At 43.0% G+C, this 23,483-nt stretch overlaps 1 protein-coding gene across 8 annotated transcripts; it reads right to left on the bottom strand.

Annotated features, from left to right (window-relative positions):
* Positions 1-4,562: 4,562 nt before the first annotated feature.
* Positions 4,563-14,350, bottom strand: LOC308308237 (desmin-like; the record flags this gene model as incomplete). 8 transcript variants are annotated; one of them, XM_080753605.1, is made up of 11 exons in its annotated part: positions 4,563-4,604; positions 5,087-5,125; positions 5,346-5,432; positions 6,145-6,202; positions 6,543-6,652; positions 7,022-7,132; positions 7,399-7,524; positions 7,949-8,110; positions 9,446-9,541; positions 10,060-10,120; positions 13,776-14,350. In XM_080753605.1, the coding sequence occupies 11 exons, from the start codon at positions 14,348-14,350 to the stop codon at positions 4,563-4,565; spliced, it is 1,467 nt and encodes a 488-aa protein (XP_080609731.1). The 8 variants fall into 8 exon arrangements, with proteins under 8 accessions (XP_080609731.1, XP_080609732.1, XP_080609730.1 ...); XM_080753606.1 differs by having other exon boundaries at positions 5,346-5,426; XM_080753604.1 differs by having other exon boundaries at positions 5,346-5,467; positions 6,150-6,202.
* Between the last annotated feature and the right edge of the window lie 9,133 nt (positions 14,351-23,483).

Below are 23,483 nucleotides of genomic sequence, written 5' to 3'. Positions count from 1 at the left end.
GATTTGGTTCCCTCCGTTTGTTTCCCCAATCCCTATTAAAATGCTCCAGTAGCCTAGTGTAGTCTTGCCAGTCACTAACAGTTGGACTGAAAGATGCATATACCAAACAAATTTTTCAAAAGCAAAACTACTCCGCATCAAGGAGTATATTAGGTAGGCCCTAAAAGTTTGTACTTGAGCGGAGGGGAATTATTTTGGGTTAAAACTGTTTCCGATGGATAGTTCCGGCCAAATTGTAGTCCTTTGAGTACTACAACATGACGTGTTGTGGTTTCCGCTCCAGACCGGTTACAAGCCCGAAAAGTGAAGTGATCCCAGACTAGCAGCTAGCTAGAGCAATGCATCACCCCATATATACCACCACCCACTGGCCAGCCGATGTAACTGCAACATCATTTTGTCAACATCCAAGATGGCTGACTGAAATGTAAACACGCCCAACAACCACAGATATAAAAACACATCGCTCCAATTAAATGCAGAGGCGAACGAGGCATCTAGCTCTTTATATCTGTGCCAACAACAGCTCAGGAATATCAATCTAGTAGGAGACCCTTGCAGGTGAAAACTAATAATAATGTTGTGGGCTTAGTGGACTTACGTTCTGTAGTGTTTATGGTGGAGGCAGGGTGGGTCAAGGATGACACAACAAGGACTTTCCAGAACGTTTCTTTACTGCAGGACGGCGAGTTTACAGAACAGTAGGACAGCAACATACAGCAGGCAGGTAGGCTCTAAATAACTCACTATTACTATACGGTAGCACTGGCTGTGTAACAAAGTCTCTGGTGGTCGGTGAGTCAGTCCGTAATTCCCTGGTAAAAGCGGAGATACACTTCAGACGTCTTCTATTTGGGATCCGGAGCACAACTGAACTGGGGCCATGCTGGGTGAATGGATAAACAATACAGCCCGCTCTACCTGAGAGCCAATGAGGACCAGAGGACGCATTACACTGAGTAAACCCCCCACACAATAGGCTGTTGTTAATACAGGCACACAGGTAATAGCCTAATAGGCTGTCAGTTGTTCCCGCGTGACAATAATAACGTTTTGAGTCAAGGTACGAAGGTAACATCAGGTAAGATCCAATATAGTAGGGTGACCAGATGTCCCCCTTTGGGTGGGACAGTCCCACATTTCCCTGACTTTTCAGGCGTCCCCCAAATCCCACATTGTGACTGTCAGGCTCTAATAAATCAAGCTAGTCTGGACACATTTATTTTGTTGAGAGAGAAACTTCAAATGACACGCTGCAGAACAAAGGCGAAATATGTGGTGTAATAAGTAGTGTACTATAGAATCAAGTTAGAACACATTTAGGTCTACATGTTAGTTTTAAAAATTAAACAATGTAATTGTTGTATTTTTCCTACACGATATGTTTTAAACATGTAAAAATAACATTAGAAATATCCTCAGGCTATAGCAGGTTAATACAAAAAAATTATAGGCAGTAGGAATATTAGGCCTATGGACGGTCGACTATAGCCTATGACATCAAGGAATTTAATAGCAACTTAAGTAATAAGTTGCTATAACCCCATCGCCCGCCCGTCCCACATTGTCCCACACAAGCGGTACTTCTGTCCCACAAATGAACAATTTGGATCTGGTCACCCTAAATACTAGTCGTACTTGTAAACATTTCCAAGTATTGATTTGTTGGGAGGGAGGCCATTCTGATTGATTTGTCCAGGAAATTTGACATCATGCATCACTGCATGGCTCTAGTATTTCAACTACTATTCTTATTACTGCCATTCTTTGCTCTTGAAAATGCTTCATCTGCAGTCACATTTTTGGATATAAATCAATCTATTTGTGCTACTAGAGAATGTAACCTGCATTGTTTGTTTCAAAAATAACTAGAAGCAGTGCTCTTCCGAGCACAGGTCTCCACCAGGCAAACTTTGGAAGCTAATATTAGCCAATCAGGATGGCATATGAAATATCAGACGGATCGGACTTGATCACATGACTATAGAGATACTGTGTACCGATTTGCGTGATTTTTGGATAAAATCTCAAGGAGTAATATCCAAAAATGTGTTTTACATAAGTCGGCCCAAAGGTGGCGCTATAAAAGGCTTATGTGAAAAATGCAGGGCAAAGGTTTATCCTTAGCTTCTAGCTCCACTGATCGGTGGAGTTATAGGTAAAACCACAAATCGGCCTGTTATAGCGCCACCATGAGGCTGATTTAAAAAAAATTAAGTGGCATTTCTTCCTCGGCCTAGTGGGAACGTGTGTGCGCGATTTCATGATAATCGCACTTTGCGTTTGTGATTTGAGGCATTTTGTTCAAAACGGCTCGATCCTACAAACTTTGGAAGCCAATCTTAGCCAATCAGGATGGAATATGCAAAATCGGACAGATCCGTGTCGATCACATGACTGTCGAGATACTGCCTACCGATTTGTATGATTTTTTGACAAAATCTGTTTTGCGAACATCGGCCACTAGGTGGCGCTAGAAAAGGCCCATTTAAAAAATTTAGGGCAGAGGTTCTAGATTGTCATCCAGGGAATGTGTGTGCTCACTTTGGCAGCGATCGGGCCAACGGCGACTGAGATTAGGTGCTCACAAACTGCGAGGACACACGGACGGACGGACGGACGGACGGAGGGGAAAACATACTCTCCCCCGCCCCATGCCTTCGGCTGGTGGAGACAATAATGTGTGCATCTTTATTTACATTAGTTTGTGTCTATTTACTTTTTGTAGAGCTCAAGTGCAGAGCATGATAGGAAGGCCGATAGTGGAGCAACTGCAGACTCAAAGAAAGAAATCTTGACTCAGGGGATCATAATTCTTGCATGAAAGGGCTAAGCCTCCTCCTTTTATCCCTCTACGGGTTTTCAACCTTTGTCATACAAAGCCAAAGGTCCATTATTTATTGGGCATTTGAGCCACGGACCACCATTTGACGAGATTTAGCCTCTCAGACCCAAAACCTATATATAATAGATAGATAGGTAGGTAGGTAGGTAGGTAGGTAGGTAGGTAGGTATAGATAGATAGATAGATAGATAGATAGATAGATAGATAGATACATAGATAGGTCAATCAAAAATATAATTTCTTCTACATTCTGTAATTGTGTAGACTTCTTGTAAATTAAGTAATTATGTTTAACAATAATTTAACTTGAGAGTGTAAAATGAAACCAAATGGACCCGTAAAGATCTCCTGTTCCATTTGGTTACCAACTCTCCATCATTTAGCTAGGGGACCACCTGGGACCACCTGGAACCCCCTCAAGGACCACTGGTTGAAAACCACTGCTCTACACCAAACATCTTCACCAAAAATAACCAATACAAGCTCACAACACGCCGTAACACGATGCGTTTTGAGCTTGCCGATTAGCTATTTTTGCCAGATGTTACTAGGGATGCTAGGGTTTGTGTGATTAAGTATCAGAGGTAGAGTGTTTGCTTCACGTACCGAGGAAGAGTAGACAAGAACAGAATTCATACATCCTTAATGAAATTGATAAACTGATAGAATATATAAATGTTCAGAAGTGACACAGATAACAGATGACATATTTTTTATTTGATATCTCTGGCACATTGATCAGTGTAATCTGCTTGCCCATACACACAAACACACATCCAACACATGCTATATAGAGCTCCATCTTCTAACATTACTTCATTCCCTGTTTGTTATTGTACATCCATGTTTCAGACCAAACTCTCACTTTCCTTCAACTGTTTCACTGATATTTGGCCTTATTAAGTCATTATATGTGCATGTATTTGCATGGAAATCACTTTTTTTATGACATGCAGTTCAACAAGCTGCAGTGTGGTTTATTTAAAAGAAAAATAATTTGGACCATTTTATGCATGGTAACAGATGAATGTCTTCTGTCCTTCAAATGTCCATCTTGATGCCAAAGACATTTATTATGTTCCTCTGCCTTTTTTTTTCTTTTTTTTTTATACCTTAGACCAAGATCAGGACCAAGTAGGGTTTATAGAACCAGGGCCAAATCTGCATATTTATATTCTAAATCTAATTAAAGTCATACATGTGACACCATAGTCCACAGCTGACGGATCATTTTGCCAGCCCACAAGTCAGACATGTTGTGCAGAGACATTAAGTGACACTAATTCTACTTAGCCCTGCATGGAATGCCTTGGCCCTGTGCTTAATTCAAGCTTGAAAAGTGTTTCTAAAAAATAAAAATAAAAAGCCTCACTGTCCCCTCATCCCTCAGATCTTGTGTATTTTGTGCGGCACTGTGGCACAGTAAAGTCCTCGCTGTTTGATCCATTTGTAGCCTCAACAGTGTACAAACGTAGCTGAGGAGGTGTGTACTGATTGCCTTCACATGCACTTATTTGCTTCCCCCAATTAAATTAAAGTTAATAAAAGGGAGGCAAAATGGTCACTATAAAGTAGCCATAGAGGCTGTGTTATAAAGTGAGAGAAATATCTCTGTAGTTATACATGCCTCACAGTGGTGGTAGGAAAATATAAAATGTTACAGATTATTTTGTATTCATGTATTTATTTGTAATTATGTAGTAGGGTTTCCTCCTGTTTACATAATGTCTTGCTGGTGCTGTGTGGACTCACTGACCACCTGAGGAGAAGAGAAACACATATGGTTAAGGAAGAAAGAAAGGATAATGAGGTAGCCATCCATTTGTCCCATGTCTAATAGAATATCAGCATACAGCACAGTGAACTATTTCTTTTTAGCAGTGAAAAGCATCCATTCGGTGGCAAAGATATAGGTGTACCGGTATTTTACTACTGTGCTTCTGTGCGCACGTGGCTTGTTAGGGTGAGGTGGCGTGGGAAGGCGATGGCAGCTGTTGACAGTGAGTCACCTGCTTGTTCACAGAGTGCATGGCAGCTGTTGACAGTGGGGCGTCCTTAAATTATATTTGAACGTGTCTGGTTAAGGTGGGTGCACAGTGCACGCTAGGCCTACTTGATTGTAATTATAGCTGAGCTAATTGCCATTGCAGCCAAACGTCGTCCTAATATTGTGCGTGGCCCAAGCCCAACTGTGATATGTGAGCTTTTCATTCCAGTTTGTAGACAGTAAACCAAACTTACACACTGGGCACTAGCTCCCTCACTCATAGAGTACTTCATCTAGATCACAAATATAACAAGACACAAAACAGGGCTCAGTCTCTACATTATGAATGCATTCCATTTTCCCAAGCTTTGTCTTTGACGATATGTGTGAGTCGGTGGTGTGCGTCCTTGTGTGTATGGTAGGGAAAGCAAAACAGCTATTAATTGAGACTACAGAGATGTCATTTGTATGAGACTGTGAGTTTATGGGTGTGCAGGTGCTGGCGTGTCTCACCTCTCCGTCACGGGTCTCAATGGTCTTGATGAGAACAGTCTTCTTGGAGTGAACTTCTGAAGCGCGTTGATGGCCTGCAGACTGAGACTGAGACTGAGACTGAGACTCAGCTGGGCTGGTCTCTGTAGAAATAGATGAAAACACATCAGCTAACTGAGCTGTAGGCTAAGAACAGCCAACACAATGGCAATGGAGACAAGAGATGCCCTGCTTTATAAAGGATAAAGTGGCATGGTGGCATAAAGTGGCATAGATTCACTGGTCACAGCAACAGTGAGGAGGATTGTGGCTTAGACATGGTTTCCTTCACAATTAACTAGTATGAAGCAGTCTAGCTATGTCTCATCATTCATCCTCAACTAACTGTCTAATGTTTTCATATAGTCAGCCACAAATTGGAACACTGTAGTGTAAATTGTTGATATGGATGGATAGCACTGGGAATTAGGATTATTTGTATGTCATGTGGAGCGACTGAGCCATGGGGGAAATTGATATGTGGCTTGTAGATGATTGCCTCAGTGAATCAAGCTGTCGTCAAGGGCTGCTGTATTTATATATTATATACCTCCACCTGCTGGTCAGCATGTGTACCTGCAGCTACGCCTGTCAATGTCCCAAAATAGCTCCTACTCCAATGTACTCCATGCTCCTACCTTATACAGTTAAACGGATTGGTGAAAGAGTGCTATCTTTTTCCTTTAAGACTTTTATATAGTGTGTGGATGGACTTCTCCTCTATTCACTCATTGATGTATATGTATTCATGAGAGCATTGGGAAGAAGTTGTAATGTTTACGTTACCTCTAAATCCAATAGATGAGTAGGCGCTATGCATAGGCATGTTGGTGGTGATCCTTGAAAGAGAGAAAGCATATGATATAGAATTAATACAATAATAAACAAGTCACACAATATGGTGGATAAATAGATGTTTAGAGTGTCTGTTTCCATAGTAAGATACCTATAGCGTCTGGACTGTGAATAATCTCTTTTTAAAGCAAAAACATGCTAGACTCTTTGAGTCCTGCACCTGATTTTGAGGCCCAATCCTTGCATGCATCTCTATTAAGGTGGATCGCGTCATTCCCTAAGTATCTGGCAGTAGCAGACAGTTGCCTATTTATTACAAGACTACACTCCTCTGTTGGTCCTGATGATGACACTCCACCCATATCCACTCATGCACATACACACCTGGTCTCCTCTCCCTCTAGCAGCTTGCGGTAAGTGGCGATCTCAATGTCCAAGGCCATCTTAACGTTGAGGAGATCCTGGTACTCTCTCATGTGGCGGGCCATGTCATCCTTTAAAACGACACATTGGGATGGTTAGGGACGCGGCAGGAACACATCACAAAGCAACAAACATGGTTACTTGTCAGGCAAAAACGTCCATTGCAGGTTTCATTCACTACGCCAACTCCACTATGCTGTTGCTAAGTAACTCATCACACCACACCACCTGGCCTTGGCAATGTTGCACATTCCACCTACAGTAGTGTCATTACTAAAAATAATCTGCAAATTGAATTTTTAATCTTCAGTCATGGGAATCCAAAGCAACCTAACACCCACTGTGCAATATGAAGCTATACGGTACTATCTTCCACTCTGAACTCTGAGTCTGGTGAAAGCAATTTAATTAATTCATGAAACTGAGATTAGACAAGTCACCTTCATCTTGGCAATCTCTCCCTCCAGTCTGGTGATGGTGTCCTGGAAGCCACCAGCCTCGCGGCCCATACGGTCCTCCATGTCTCTCATCTGACGCAGCAGAGACTCGTTCTAGAGAGAGACAGAGCGAGGCGAAGAATGGCATAAATTAAGGGTGAATGAAGGAAGTGGTAGTGTGAGTGGACAATAAAATGGACTATAAACAAGAAAGTGTGGCCATCAGGGAGTAAAACAAAGAGTAAACACTGGAGAGAAAGGACACAAACAAAACAGAGAGAGAAAGGAAATCGTTCAAACGACCGAACCAACAAACAACAGGACCCCTGAAAGGACACAGAGACAAAGCGATGTGCGAATCAATAGAATGAAGTACTCACTGTGCCCTTGAGGGAGTCGATCTCGCATGTGTAGGACTGGATCTGGTGCCTGTACTCCATGGTCTCCTGCTTGGCCTGTCTCAGAGCATCGCTGTTCTTAGTCACAGTCTGGTTCAGGTCCGTTACCTGGATAGGGGCAGATGGGAGGATTCAAGATTAAAGAAGTTTGATAATATATATATTTTTTAATGCAAGTTGGTAATAAGGTTATAATAAAAATACAAGGGTACTAATAAGTAATAAGTGCAATGTGTCCAAACGTTTAAATACCCTCTTAGGTGTGTAAGTATATAGATAAATGTAGTGCATCTAGTCAAGTGTATGTGCGTCTAGTGTAGCAGGAGTGTAATCTCATAGATTTGAGCCCCAGTGTCACGTTTGGGAAGCAAAGCATCTACTGCTCTGTCAAAGACAATCCCTGCAAAGGGAGCTATTAGGCGTCTGGCATTCAGGCAGGGCTACTTGTGTGTGCGTGTGTGTGTGTGTGTAGATTGCACAATAAGAAATCTGATTATGTGTGTTTGCAGGCTCTATAGTCCTTTCAACCTACCTTGGTCTTGTACCACTCTTCAGCCTCTGCAATGTTCTTGGCGGCGATGCCTTCATACTGCACACGGATGTCCCTAAGAGCGGCGGTCAGGTCGGGTTTGGACATGTCCATCTGGACCTGGACCTGAGTGTCTTGCATCTGGTTCTGGAGCTCATGGATCTCCTGTGAGGACAGACAGAGGGGCAGTAATGGATGAACAAATGGAATGGAAACATTCTTCGGTAAGTAAGGGAGGGAATGAATGAATGATTAAAAATAAGATAGTAAATGAATCCAAGTTCGCAGGGCCATGAATGTGTGAATTGTTGAATTAAATAATTTATGTTTGAGGGAGTGAGCGAGCAAGTGAATGCAAAGTCACGGCAGCATGAATGAATGAGACATTTACGGTATATGGCTCAGCTTTTGTGTTGCCAGATTGTACAGGTAATTGTCCTCGCATTTTGCAGTTGTTCTAAACATGAAATTACTCCAAATATGGGAATGATCTAAATCTCTTGCGGCGTAGGGGTGAAATGTTATAATATCAAGTTCTTAAACACTGTTTTCGATGTTATTTAGACAGCGTCACTTAATCATTCTCACCCTTTACTGTGGGGCTTATGAAGCATTGTGAACATCTTTACACTAGAAATATCAAATTGGTATGCTTTGGTTCCTCGCAGCTGTCTGTCTGTCTGACCCAAGGACATAAATAGCCATGCAACTGCTCCCACACACATGTAACAGCTGACACACTCCCCGTTCAGCCAATCGGCAGTTCTGCATATCTAAGAAGTCAAAGTTGCGACAGGACAGAAGACACGACATGAAGGGACCCCCAGGACGCCGCCAGCATGGGGCTCTGTGTGTGTGTGAACATGTACAGGAACTTGTGATATTCTACTGTTGTAATCGTTGTGTAACAACTAAAAGGTCAAACTATGATGACTTTGCATGCATACAGTACATTGCATGCAGTGTGGGTGTGCATGCGTACACTGTTTAAGATCAAGATATGAATGTGGCCGTCCGGTCTAGCCTTGTAATCTGTCCGTATGAGTGAATGAGTGCGTAAAAAACATGTGATGTATCCTGCATTTCTGCATGTGTGTGGGCCACATAAATCTGCTGTAACAGTATAGCACACAGAGTGGTCAGTCAGACAGACCGACAGACAGAAAGACAGATATGGAAAGGTAGAAGTTAAAGTTATAGGCACACCATTCTCTCGAGACAGTCTGTAGCTAGTAGCTACTGAGAGGGACAAACCGAGTGGGCGTTCCTTTTTCTTTGATGATGGCTTGCCAGATTGCAGGCAAACAATAGTTACATTAATGGAAAAGAAATCTAAAACTGTTATGTAAGTTTTCTTTTCCTACAGATGTAAGGAAAAATGTATAATACTCCCCTACAGTTAAAAAATGGTTGCCACTGTAGCTATTCAAAGAATGCTTTACCTGTAAGTCTAGCTTAAGAGGGAATCTGACAAAACAGACACAGACAGACAGTACATACCTCCTCGTGGATCTTCTTCAGGAAGCCAATCTCCTCCTGCAGACTCTCGATGCGTCTCTCCAGGTCCAGCCTGGACAGAGTGGCATTGTCCACATCCTGCATGGACAGACACACATCCAGCAAAGTCATTTACATCTCTAAATGTACATACTGTATTGATACAGGAGCTAAGGTGAAAGAAATAACAATGGCAGAGAAGTGAGTCGGGCGGCAGAGGGAGGGAGTGGCGTGTATCTATTCTGCATCTAGCATGGGGCAAGACAAAATTTTACTCAAATCTTTGATTCTGGGGGTCCCTGGAACAAAACATTTTGAGATGGGGGTCCGCGGCCAAATACATGTCCTTGACATGACAAACTTAGGCTTTTCAGAAAGCGGATTTAGAAGATATTTGTAGAATCGGCCTATATCAGCGGTTCTCAGAATTTGTCATGTCAAGGACCCCTAAGATGATTTGTCCGCGGACCCACATCTCAAAATATTTTGTTCCGGGGACCCCCAGAAGCAAAGATTTGAGTTAAAAATGTTCACTCTGAATTTGGGTCTTTCCTCATGCTAGATGCAGAATAGATACACGCGAGGGAGTGGGGGTGTAGAGATAAGACAAGACGTACAGCTCTGAAGGCAGACAGGTTGTTCTCAGCCTCCTCCTTCTGGTGAATCTCCTCCTGCAGTCTGGAGACAGAGACGAGGGAAGGGTGAAAAGGGGACAGAGGAAAGAAAAAGACAGCGTCATTAACTTAGTTTACACGGATAAAGGAGGAACTCCTGAACTGTCTGGAGTCAGTCAACTATTTAGCCGGAGGAAGTGTGAAGCTATTAATTACAGTAAGACAAAACCACAATGAATACACATTAGTTATATGGCTCTGGGCGGATCCAATATCAGCCAAAGCACTCTGCCTAAGGTGCTGCTTTGGGTCACATGCTAAGAAAGTTTTAAAAACCCACAGCACAGAAATTGGTAGAAATAGTTTATGTGCTGAGCATAATATTTTACCAGTGTGTTTAACACTGGGGGGGTTCTCTCATTTCTGCAGACTATGAACCGTCTGGCACAAAGAAGAAACTGAATACATTGCGAACGCGACATGAGAACGAGGCTGATTCCCTGGGGAGTGGTTAGGAGACAGTAGGTGGTTATCACCTCGCTCCCTCTCAAAACAAACTGTTCTCGACTCGAGCACATCTCCCTGGGGAACATACAGGAATAGAACCGGCCACCCTGCGCAAATGCAACAGTGTGTCCTGTCTCTCCGCTATGCTAGGTCTATCTATGCTTTGCCTCTCCATGTGCATAATGCAACACAGCTTGCAATAACGCAGGCACACATGCAGACACTTGTTCTGTCAGGCCCTGAACCGGGTTGCAGCTGCTGTCATACTGTCTGTGTGCCAAGAGGAGGAATGCGGGTCTGCCTGCCCTTGGCCGATACCATGTCATGTCCAGAATTATGCGCAATTCATACTCGGTCGTAGACGGCGTCGCTCGCCGAAAATAGCCGATCTGTAAGCTCACACAATGCAATGCCTTTTTCACCCATCCCAACCTCCGCGCTCAAACATAACCTCGGGGAGAAGTCTTATCTGAACAGAATCACAGAGGGCGAGTGGACCAGTTAGGACGCTGTCAACTCAAGTCCCTCTGATGGCTAAAAATGGTGTCCTATCTCGTTTGAAAATGTTGCTGTGGCTGCCGTGGCAACGGGTCTTCTTGGTAGGTTACCATTAGTATAATGATGACATGGTTGTACTTGTAATGTACATGTTTTACTTACATGTATGAATGACCAGAAAGACAATGCCATTTGACACCAGCATTAATAAAATCCCTACCCATAGGCTACTGCACTGGTTTGAGTCTAAAATAATTATTCTTTTGGTTTTCTTTACTGTGTGCACAACTGCACATGCTGGCTTGCTGCTAATACAGCATTATAACAGCACACCTCCACAGACATTCAATGATAATCTCACCTTTATGTTTTAGCCTTAGGGGAGATTCCATCCCCTTATAGTCAATGTGTTTTTCCCCCAGTCTCTGTGCAGTAAATCAGTGGTAACAGTATGTGATCTCACAGTACATGCGTGTCATATCCTCCAACTACAGAATATATATACTATAGTACACTACAGTATATACTACACTACGGAATATACAGTACTAGTCACAGACTATAGAGCTTCTGGTATGCCTGTTGTGATAGTTGGCACTAGCAGACAGGAGGTGGAGTGTATTTTGATCTGAGCTGTGTGTGTGTGTGTGTGTGTGTGTGTGTGTGTGTGTGTGTGTGTGTGTGTGTGTGTGTGTGTGTGTGTGTGTGTGCGTGGCGTGGCGTGGCGTGCGTGCGTGTCAGCTGTTGCAGTGACAGAATTCCCCAATTTCACAGTGCCGATCAGCTGTAAATACATTTGCTGCAAATAGACCACTATTCACAGCTACATCCAGTTACACACAACTTTAAATGACTCAGCACACACACACACACACACACACACACACACACACACACACACACACACACACACACACACACACACACACACACACACACACACACATTCTTCCCATTTGTCTGCCTAACCCCATAGGGGGCATATTCCCCCACTTATGTTAAATTGACAGTACTGTTTGATTGAATGCTCAAGTGGCGGCTTTTACTTGTCACCTCTTTGACGGCCGTGTCTCTGCTTTTCTCTCTCTCTCTTTAAAGTAAGTTGTGTGTGTTTTTGGAGCTGTGTGGAACACAAGCTCCCTATACGTGGCCGTGTGTGTAGGTATGTTTGTATGTGGGTGGGTCTGTCTGTATGTAGCCTCAAGCCTGTGGTGTAGTACCTTTTATGACCACACATGTTAAGGGAGGGGCGCTGTTTTCAACTGCAATACACACACACACACACACACACACACACACACACACACACACACACACACACACACACACACACACACACACAGCTCCACTTCGAACAGAGGTTCAATTTTTTTATTTCTTAAGTTAGCAAACAAACCGTCTGTTGTTTTTCTCTTCCTCTGTATGTGTCCTCTAGTCCTTGTCTGCCTCTCCTTTCAAAACATTCTTTCTTTCTGTCCTCTTTTTTCTGTCTTGCGGTAATCTGTCGGTGAACTTAAGGAGACTGCTATTCCAGTCGGTTGCACAACTGACTGGAATAGGCCTGTCTCTATGACTCTCTCTTTTCTCTCTGTCTCACTATCTGGCATGCCCCCCACCCCCCCACCCTCACTCTTTCCTTGCCGTGCCAGACTCCATGCCATTAGTATTGGTTCTAATTGTAGAAAGCCCTGGAACACTCAGGGGTGTCGCACCAAATTCTGGGCCCTGGGTACAAGCATTCACTGCGGGGCCCCCGTGAATGTTCTTCATAGGGGGAGGGGGTTTAACCCATTTAGACTGGGAACGCATTATTTTGTGCTTTAACTATTGAAAAATCGCAGATATACAAGCTCACAGATGATGTATATCTGCTATTTTTCAATATCTAAAGTATAAAATAATTAAGGCCCCTCCACCTTGGGCCCTGGTAACCCAGTCCCACTTTGTGACGCCCCTGGGAACACTCCATGGTGTACTATCGTTCGCTTTTGCCAAAGGGTATCGACAGCATACTAAAGATTCATACTATTAAGGGCATCATTACATCCTTGTCAGTGGTGAACATTCATTATTCATTGTAGTGAATAAATCACAAAACTAAGGTTGAAAATGTAATCTGTCTTTGCCACAGCCAGTAGTCTTCTTCACTCTAGAGTTGGAATTTATCACGTTCTCTACTTGCTATTCCACTTTCTCCCCCTTTCAATTCAGCCATTCGGTCTCAGTGTTGATATATACTGTAGATAATAGATCTGTCCATCCACCCCTTTATATCTCCATATAATTGGGTATGGATGAGAAATCTATTAATTCCTCCCTACATCCCTGACCATACTCCAGTTTGACTCGAGATCTTTACCAATTACTGCCCAGTGGTTCCCAAACTTTTCAGGTCGAGACCCAAAAGAGAGATTAGACATGCATTTGCCCAGGACCCAAACTAGTGAAAACAGCAGATCTACAAGCCCACAACGTGTGGCATCGTGCCGCGTTGTGGGCTTGCATGTGTAGATCGTCTGTTTTCACAATTTCTTAATCATTTTTTATGTATGGAATTTCGTAGATTTTTCTGTTTCTTTGTTTTATAAAGCATAAAAGAAAGAAATATATATACCGGTATATAAAGAATCTTGGAATCCCTCCATCCATCCCTCCATCCCTCCACCTACCCACCCACCCTCCATCCATTCATCCACCCATCCATCCAGCCCTACCTCTGCTTGAGCTTCTGCATGTCGTCGGCCAGGTTGTCCCGGTCCACCTCCACGCGGGTGCGCTGGCTGGTGAGCGCCTCGATCTGCCTGCGCAGCTCCCTCATCTCCTCCTCGTAGAGCTCAGAGACGCGGCCGGGCCCCTCGCGGCCCTTCAGCTTCTCCACCTCTATGGTGAGCATGGCGTTCTGCTGCTCCAGGAAGCGCACCTTCTCGATGTAGCTGGCAAAGCGGTCGTTGAGGTGCTGCAGCTCGGCCTTCTCGTTGGTGCGCGTGTTCAGGAAGTCCTGGTTCATGGCGTCGGCCAGGTTGAAGTCCAGCTTCTCGCCGGAGTAGCGCGCGGCGCCCAGGCTCCCACCGGCCCCGGAGGACATGCGGTAGCCCGAGTAGGAGGGCATGGCATTGCTCTTGACCTCGTAGACACGGGACGACATGTGGGACGAGGAGTGGCGGCCGCTGCCGCTGCCGCCGCCCATGGAGGAGTACATGGAGGACATGGGCGAGGCGCCGATGCCGGAGCCAAAGGTGCGGCGGTAGGAGGAGGCCGTCTGGGCCGACTGGGAGTAGCTCTTGCTCATGGTTGCACTGGTTTCTTCTTGAAGGCTGCTTTGAGGTTGAAGAGGTGGTGGTGGTTGTGTAGCCTGGGCCGGGATGGGATGTGACTGTCTCGCCGGGAGACTGGGACAGAGAATAAATGAAGGAACACCATCCACGGGACAGGGCTATTTGTAGCAACCATCACGCCCCCCTCTCACACTGCCTGTCCTACACCCCCCCCCCCCCCCCCCGCCTCCTCCCCCTGCCGCCCACACCTTCTATCTCCCACGCCTGCTCTCTACTCCCCCTCTCACCCCCCCCCCCCCCCCTCCCCAAATGTTACCCCTGCCAGGCCAACTTCCTCAGTGACCCGGCCTACACTGAAGTCAGTGTATGAATTATTCCATGAAAACACACCATGTCTTCCATACATAATCTCAATAGTTATATGGAAATCTCCCTATTCTCTCGTGTTTTGTATGTATTCCAGCGATTTTCAATTATACGCGCTGATTGCTATATCCATCTTCGATTAAGGGTAATGGAAATTATATCATTTTCAGCACCCCCCCTCCCTCCCCCCTTCTCCTACCACTCTTTTTTTTCCCGCACTCACCCACGTGTTGCTGCTGTGGCTGGCTCTTGATTCAGCTGTCGAGGGGTCTGGTTTCAATCATTGGAAAGGGCGGTGGCTGTGTGTGTGTGTGTGTGTGTGTGTGTGTGTGTGTGTGTGTGTGTGTGTGTGTGTGTGTGTGTGTGTGTGTGTGTGTGTGTGTGTGTGCGCGTGCGCGTGCGTGTGCGTGTGTGTGTGTGTGTGCACCTGTGCATTGATAGTGAGCTGTTGGTAATGTGTCACTAATTACTGTACTCGCAGGATTGGTCAGCTGCCGTGGTTGGATTCGGGGGTGGTTTGGGTTAGTGTTGGGGGGGGGGGGCATTATATGTGAATGAGTTCAAAAGTGATTGAGGGCTTCAGTCCACTCACTTGTGCTGGGTATACTGTATACATAGGTCTATGACTCAACTTTCTCTGTAGACATTAGACGGTGACAGATGAGAGTGTTTGGGAAGTCATTAATGATATTGGATGTGCTTCTTGTATAAAATGCTGCCGCTGGCCGTAGCCTAGTAGTCCTGGTGCATACCACATACACCCTGACGGGCTCCATTTAGGAAACTCAAGGGTCCACATGGCTCCTAACTATCAATCATTTGGCTGGGGACCCCCTGGAACCTCTTCAAGACACCCTTTTGAGAACTACTGCTGTATAGTGTGTGCCAGCGGCTACGTCATTGTAGTCCTTAGCGCCCATTTCTTGTGACAAAACACAGGTGTTTCAATTGTTTGATTGCATAGAACTAATGCTATGGTCTAATCAGAACACCTGTGTAAGGCTGTGTTGTCCCAAGAAATGGCCGCTCTTAGAACTACATTTGGCACACCCTATAGGACACCAGGGGGGGGGGATAACAGCTTGCCTGCTGAGCAACAGGAGAGGGGAGAAATCGTCATCATCCACCCATTCAATGGTCAGAAATAGGGGTCATACCATATAGACATGTCTAAAAATACCTGAAACAGCCAAGGAGCAACAGAAATACATTGAATGCATTGCCAGCAGGACTGGCACGTAAGAAGAAATGTTTTACAACTACAACTGTTGCTATTGGTGAGGCCTATACATTTTATTTATCCTTATAGAAATATAAAGTGATATTTCCCTGACAGACACATCATACTCCCATGATGGTTGGTGGCCTGAAGACTCACCTCTTCAGACTCCACCTAAGCCCATAGCACTTACCATAGCACTCGCCTACCCTCAATGACCATACATGAAAGCTAGATAGCATTCTTAGGTTTTATATAAAGTTTTTTACTGATTAAGTGCTTGGTCTACCTACGTTATCTTTATCTAGATTTATATTTCTATACATTTGATGTATTGATGTATTACCTTGCTTATTGTAAATCGCTCTGGATTAAGAGCGTCTGCTAAACGCCTAAATTTAAATTGTTATTGAGTTACAGGATCACAATCCTTATTTGTTCAGGCTGTGGCCAGGAACCTGTCTGCAGCTGAATTTCTATCCTAGTTTAAGATTTACTAAGCCTACAGTATATACATACTGTATATATGTAAGCTGCCTTCTCGGTTACGGTCATGCAACTAAATATAGAGCTGCAGCTGAATTATGAATTTATCATTAGTTACATAATGGTGCAGTAAGGCTCGACTGATAGAGCTGCCCCCATTAAGGTCACATACTCCACTTTATCATAAGGACTCTACTTCTACTGTTGACAGCATGTCTCCACTGCACATAACACTACATTACCCGCCAGCGCCGTTGCATAAAGGGCTTCTGTATGGTGTGCTTGGATGTGTGTGTGTGCGCTCAATTGAATGTGAATATCAGTTGGGATGATAACGTGTGTGTGTGTGTGACGTGTCTAAGTAATTATTTGATTGCACACTATGAAAGTATGGACAGCAGATCTCCAGCCAGACACCCAGACAGCCGGGGCTGCAGATGAAAGTAAGCTCAGACACATAGATGAGTCATCACTGGAATATTAACCTGGAATCAGCCGGTGTCCTAAGGTCCTGCTGTCCACAGGACCTGCCAGACTATGACATTTGCTCAGCATTTGCTCTCTAATATCCCTGTCTAAGATGCCATGCAGTGGCTGCAGTCCTATGAGAGACGGACAAATCCTAGGGTTACAATCTCAATGTGGTGCTTGAACAATTACATTACTGGTCATGACAGATACAACAATTGGACAGATACAACAAACCATGACGCAGCAATGGTTTATGAGGTCGTTATTATTAGTGTGGTTGCTATAGGCAACACACTATTGTTCTAGGTCTGAGAACTTTTATGTCACCTAAAGTAAACCTGTTTTTTGTTAAGCCTTTTTGTTCATTGAGTTCAATGGATCTTTTTTGTAACCTTTTCTGTAACCCCAAAAGTCAATAATGTTTGTTTGATTGATTGATTGAATATTTTATTAGACAGAAATGTATAACAGCATGAGTAACAGTCAAAACACTTTGACTGGATTTACAAAAAAAGAAAAGAAAAAGAAAATGTCCTTGCGGTCTTGTTTACATTGGGGTCCTTGTTATTCAATTCATCAACATATAAAGTAGCACATTGCCAAGCCTTCTGAAGATTTCCCAGAACAAATGATCAAATGTATATTCATTTGACGATGAATACTGATTAATAATGATGTTCGTATACATTGGCAAGAGCTGACATGAGCCAATTCCAGCGTCTAATGCCTGAATTACATTTGGTTGCACACTGGTGTCACGCAACAACAAAAAAGTATAAATCAACTATAACACCTACTTCACCCATTGTTAGTAATGCTTTACTCACACATGCGTCTTATCTTCAAATGATTGGTCCTCACTAATGCACCGTCCTTTCTTAGCTTTTGTCCTGAAATAGAAGCACAATATGCGTCATACGTAACTGTGACAAACATACACAGTAACAGATGTCATGTTGGCATATGAAACAATCTGAATTGTTTGAGGAGAGAGCCGCACGTCATTCAGAATTTACATGGCATAATGTGAAACTTCATTGTATCGCATGCATGCATGCACGCACGCACGCACGCACGCACGCACGCACGCACGCACGCACGCACGCACACACACACACACACACACACACACACACACACACACACACACACACACACACACACACACACACACACACACACACACACACACACACACACATAATAGAGATATGAAAGATCAAGCCAAAAAGCCCAGAAGGCTTTTAGCTCAGCTGTAAAAACTATTATTGCACCAACTGTGGAATAGGAACTCAAATTTGACAAGATGTTATTACAGGGGTTTAAACTTCAGTGCCAGCTGTCAGCTAGCTATTCTTTATGTCTTGTTTATTTTAGTTTTGTTGTGACTGGAGGCGGACACAAATTGATAAGACTTGTGAGAGAATCCCGTGCTTGTCTCTGTGCACTGTGAGTCTTTAAACTGTAGAAATATATTACGCTACAGTATTTGCTGTCCATAAACAACTATAATATTGTCCTAGTTATTCTTTGCATCCTAATTTCCTCTGGAAAATCTCATTGTCACCTAATGTAGAATGTGTCACTGTCAGGCAGAAATCTTTGCTTATATCTCCATATTTCATGTTTCTTTCCACAAATGAATTTTATGCTATGTAGCCTACTACTATTCTTGAAAGAATAATACAATATTTGAATGTATTTTCCCCCGCCTATAATGACATACCCAAAATAGGGAGGCCAGGTTTAAAGTATTTAAGTCTGTTTATAAATATTAAGGAAAAGCATTAACAAGAGCTTGTGACTAAATAATAACTACACTGGACTCATTGGAACGCAGGTTATTTTTTCCATTTCATGAAAAGTACATTTTTTGGACATGCCCTGATAGAGATGCACTAGCTTTCAATGCATCATTAATAGCTATAATCACTTTGATATAGCACTGCTTATTGCAGTAACATGGGAGAGTCCACATAGAATTAACCACACGCACCCTAGCATCCCTATTGTGGGCATGTAATGGCGAACATTCAGCGAAGGTAGGCGAACATTTGGAAAAATAGCAAAAGATCACAAATTTGTCACACTACGGCTGTGATGAGTTGTGATACTTGTAGATCGCCTATTTTCGCTATTTGATGTACAACGACCGTATAGGGCTTAAGCGATTAAAGATATTATACCAGCGTCAATAGGCCTACCTGTCACTATCTCTTCAAAGCAACGCACATACTGTAGCCTACATAAATATCGACTTTCTTCACATGGTTTACATTAAAACTATATAACTCATGAATAATTGAGTAAATGTTGGCTATGTTTATTTGCGCTAGTCTTCCTGGGGTCCACATATAAGTATCCTTACACGTTAGTAAGTAGGCTAATTGAATGTTAAAACTCAATAAGGAGCACTTTCAGCTAGAATTTTTGAATCAAATCTCTGCAAGTTGATTCCTTGAACAACAACATCAACAACACAGTATTTCTTTTTTTAAATATGGTTGGCAGTACTGTCATACACAATGGCCTTGTTAAAACATGGTGATTGTTCCCTTTTGCCAGGGGTGGTCCTGTCAGCCAGAACTGTTAAATCTGTGACCCTGCTTGAGAAAGTGATGGACTCAGCCTGGGCCCTGTGGCATTTCCATGGCGTTGTGGGGATATCTGTCACTCTAAGAAACACCAAAGGACAGTGTGAGGAGCGAGGTGTCATCAAACCAGTGTGGAACACTCAAACTGAGAAACATGGTGTGTGTGTGTGTGTGTGTGTGGTGTGTGTGTGTGTGGGGGGGGGGGGGGAGGGAGTCGTGTCACCTGCTGGTGGTGTCAACTCTATTTTTAGCTTTCCCGTTTGCAGTCTTTTGTCATGCCACTGCCCCAAAGGATCATGGGACAAAAAAAAAGAAAATAAATTGACAGGACCAATAAAAATAAGAATTATGATATTTTTTTACTGTCATTCCAGGATAAATATAGCTGTTGCCAGTTGACCTCAGATATCACATTTTAAACATGAATTAAAAACATGACACATTCTGCATACATATATAAGCATTTTATTTGGTGTTTGTTTTATGTAACAGGGTCAATAATTAGATTGTCCTGTCACATTCTTCACGCTGAGAGACCTTGCCTGCCCTCCACACAAATAGTCAATCCAAGTGTGAGAGCCAGGATCTTATATTAGCTAACCAGGTCAAAGATTTTCATTTTTTACTAAAGGAACCAATTATGAAAAAATACCCCAAAAAAACTAAAGAAACGGATTGCTTGATCTCCTGTGAATAGTCAAATAAATTCTTGCTTAATCGTGTTTTTTGATATTTAATTATTTGCCGTCTTTACTTCCTCAACACTCACCTGACCTGACCTGACCGCGACCTGACCTGACATGACATGACTGACCCCTTAAGCCTGCTGCCCCCCTCCCCCCCCCCCCTCCCATGTAAACCCTTTGGGTACTTATTATTATCATTATCAGTGTTTTGTTTAACACCTCTACAGCTGCACTGTGGCTGTCTGTCAACTGCAGTGTGAGATGATAGGAGCAGAACATTTTGCCATTCATTTGTTTCAAAATGTCACTGTCTGACTTTTCCTTCCCTCTTCTGTGCTGGATAGTGTTGGATTTTCTTTGAGATCCACCAGAAATGGTTAAAGGTAGGGTAAAACAAAAGTCAAAACAAAAGTTATTTTTATTTATTAAAAGGATTTATATTGTGATATTAATCATTGATAGTATTGAGTGTTTGTTCAATAACAGGGTTCCCCCCATCTCTCCAGCCCTTTAATAAACAGAAAATACATTTTCAGGTAGTTTGCACAATTTTAACCAATCAGGAGAGAGTAGCCATTTATCAGCTTCAATTTTATATTGTTCCACTTACAATTTTGTCAGCTAATTTTTTTGTGTCATCATTTCCAATTTCACTTGTTTATCATCTATCATTTATATATATGAGTTCTCTCTCCTGATCCTGACATGACCCCTGGCGTGAGGGTAGATGAAATGTGTATGAATTGTGTACTGTACAGCAGGGGTCTTCAACGTTTTCAGGCCAAGGACCCCTTAGCTGAGAGAGAGATGAAGCAGGGACCCCCTCTACATATTGTATAAATGTGTGATGCAGATTTTCATTGATTTCATAATTCATAGATAGATTCATAGACTTGTTTGACAGCACTGTCATCAGTCTACTGTATGTTGGATTCATGTTAATGTGTATTTTCATTACATTTAACCACTTAAATCGTCTATATTTCGTAAACTTTCACTTGGTCTGCTCTCTTTTACCTCTACACCAAACCTATTTGCCGAAAATAGCCAATCTACAAGCTCTCAACCTTGTAGATCTGCTATTTTTGGCTAAAGTTGTCCTCGGAATAGGGATGCAAGGGTTCAAGTTGTTATTATTATCCTATCACACAAGGATTTGGTGGTGCCCCTGTAATAACTCTAAGGGCCCTGGACCCCCTGTTGAAGACCCCTGCTGTACAGGGTGCAGGGTCACCAAAATCCACTCAGGACATTTCACGGGCAAATTGTTTGAGTCCACAATGTTTCATGGATGGATGCTCAACCGGCCAATCGGCTGGCATTGCCATCCTTAGAGACCCATCCCTAGCGAGGCTAAAAAGTGCTCAGCAGTTTTTCTTCCTCATACATTAATCATCAAAAGCAAGAAGCAAAGACCTTCATGCTTCAGAGACTGGCAAGAGATGTCATCATATGATGTCATTCTTTCAAAGGAGTTCATGGTTTCACCCAACTAACTAACTTGGATGTCATGTGAAGAACTGACTGGAGCATGGAGTCACTTTCCCTTCACCAGAAATACCTTCGGGGGAATGACTTTTCCCGGCTGACTCATAATTTATGCAAGACTACATGCAGTATGTCATATAGGGGACGTTAGTTCACAGTACTATATGCTCTGAAATGATATGATGGGGACATGATGTGACTTGGCAGGGATATCTGCTGACATATCGGGGGCAGACATCCTGGAGTTTCCCCAGATAAACTCCCCCTGGAGACCACATCCTCGGTGCTGGATAGAATATACTATAGTACCTACTCAGAGGTTGCTAAGTAACCAATAGACACAGAAGCCACAACTGAAGTGACCTATGTCCTGAATAGATGAATCTTAAATTACCACCAAAGTCCCGGCATGGCTGGATGCATACCTGCATATCCACGAACGCACGCACACATACAATGTCTAAGAAATGTCTGCAGTAACCAGGAGGAGCCAAACACTATCCCACAATGTGACACTTCTATTACATTCATAGGATGGAATATCATTAACATCTGGATGACTCATACTGTATATCTTTGAACAGATGACAGTCCAGGGCCGATCAAATGTTGATCAAATGTTTTCAGAAATCTGACTCATGGCCTTTGCACTTCTTCCAGTTTGCTATTCATGTTATAGTTTGGGACCATGAATATTCCACCTCCTCCTCCCACTCTCTGTCAAATATAGAACTAAACAACATGTCATCACTGGCTGCCATGACTCCATGACTCCATTTAGAATGTAAGTATGAACTTCTGTATGTATTTGACACAAATTGAATAAAAAAAAACACAACCTGGTTGCCTCTTGCATAGAATGTTTTGTTCTTCTTAATTAAACTTATATTAGTGAAGACAAACAAACATCTCAGCTGTAAATCTCAACATTATGTTATTCAAAAGGAAGACCTCTGGAATGCTGGGCCAGTTATAAGATAGTAAGTACAAAAGTACAGATGGGAAATGGCCTGATGGCAAACAAGCAAGATATTGAATTAAAATGTTTGCTTTGATGGAACAGATAGAGGAGAGAGAAATAATGACATTAGTCATTATTAGTTAATACTGAGGATGGTTCTATAAAGTCACCATGACACAGTCACAAGCTTTACTAGTAGAGAATACAAAGAGAAGAATTGTAAAGATTAATAATGATGAGTATTATAAATAATAACAATAATAAATACATCTACTGGGATGGAAAATTAAATAAAAGAGAAATAGAGAGGCAGAGAAAGAGGGAGAGATGGACAGAGAGAGAGAGATGGGGAAAATGCCATGACATTTACTCTAAGTACATGTGTGTGTGTGTGTGTGTGTGTGTGTGTGTGTGTGTGTGTGTGTGTGTGTGTGTGTGTGTGTGTGTGTGTGTGCGTGTGTGTGTGTGTGTGTGTACTAGACGTGGGTGGTTCTGCTGGGGTCATCTGTCATAAACACCAAACGCATGTTGCCCGGCAACAGAGCAAACAAACACACGCGCACACACACACACACACACACACACACACACACACACGCATGCCAACGAGGTGAGCTACCACACAAGCGTGTGTGTGACATGAGGATGGAGGGATGATGACAGAGGACGAGAGAGAGAGAGAGAGAGAGATCAGGGTTTTTTAATAGAAACCCAGCAGACAGAATGGTCTGCTGGCACATGGATACATGCTGAGAGGGCTGTCATTGAATTTTGTCATAAATGTTATTTTAGCTTACAGAATACAGTACATGTAATATTGGCGCAAATACAGAATACTGTCATTTTTCAAACCATGTTTTGATGTACCACAACCAT

The sequence above is a fragment of the Nannobrachium achirus genome (assembly GCF_963921795.1).
Source record: "Nannobrachium achirus genome assembly, chromosome: 22".
Classification (NCBI taxonomy): Eukaryota; Metazoa; Chordata; class Actinopteri; order Myctophiformes; family Myctophidae; genus Nannobrachium; species Nannobrachium achirus.
The sequence above is the reverse complement of the archived record's forward strand: the minus strand, read 5'-3'. Positions and strand labels throughout refer to the sequence as shown.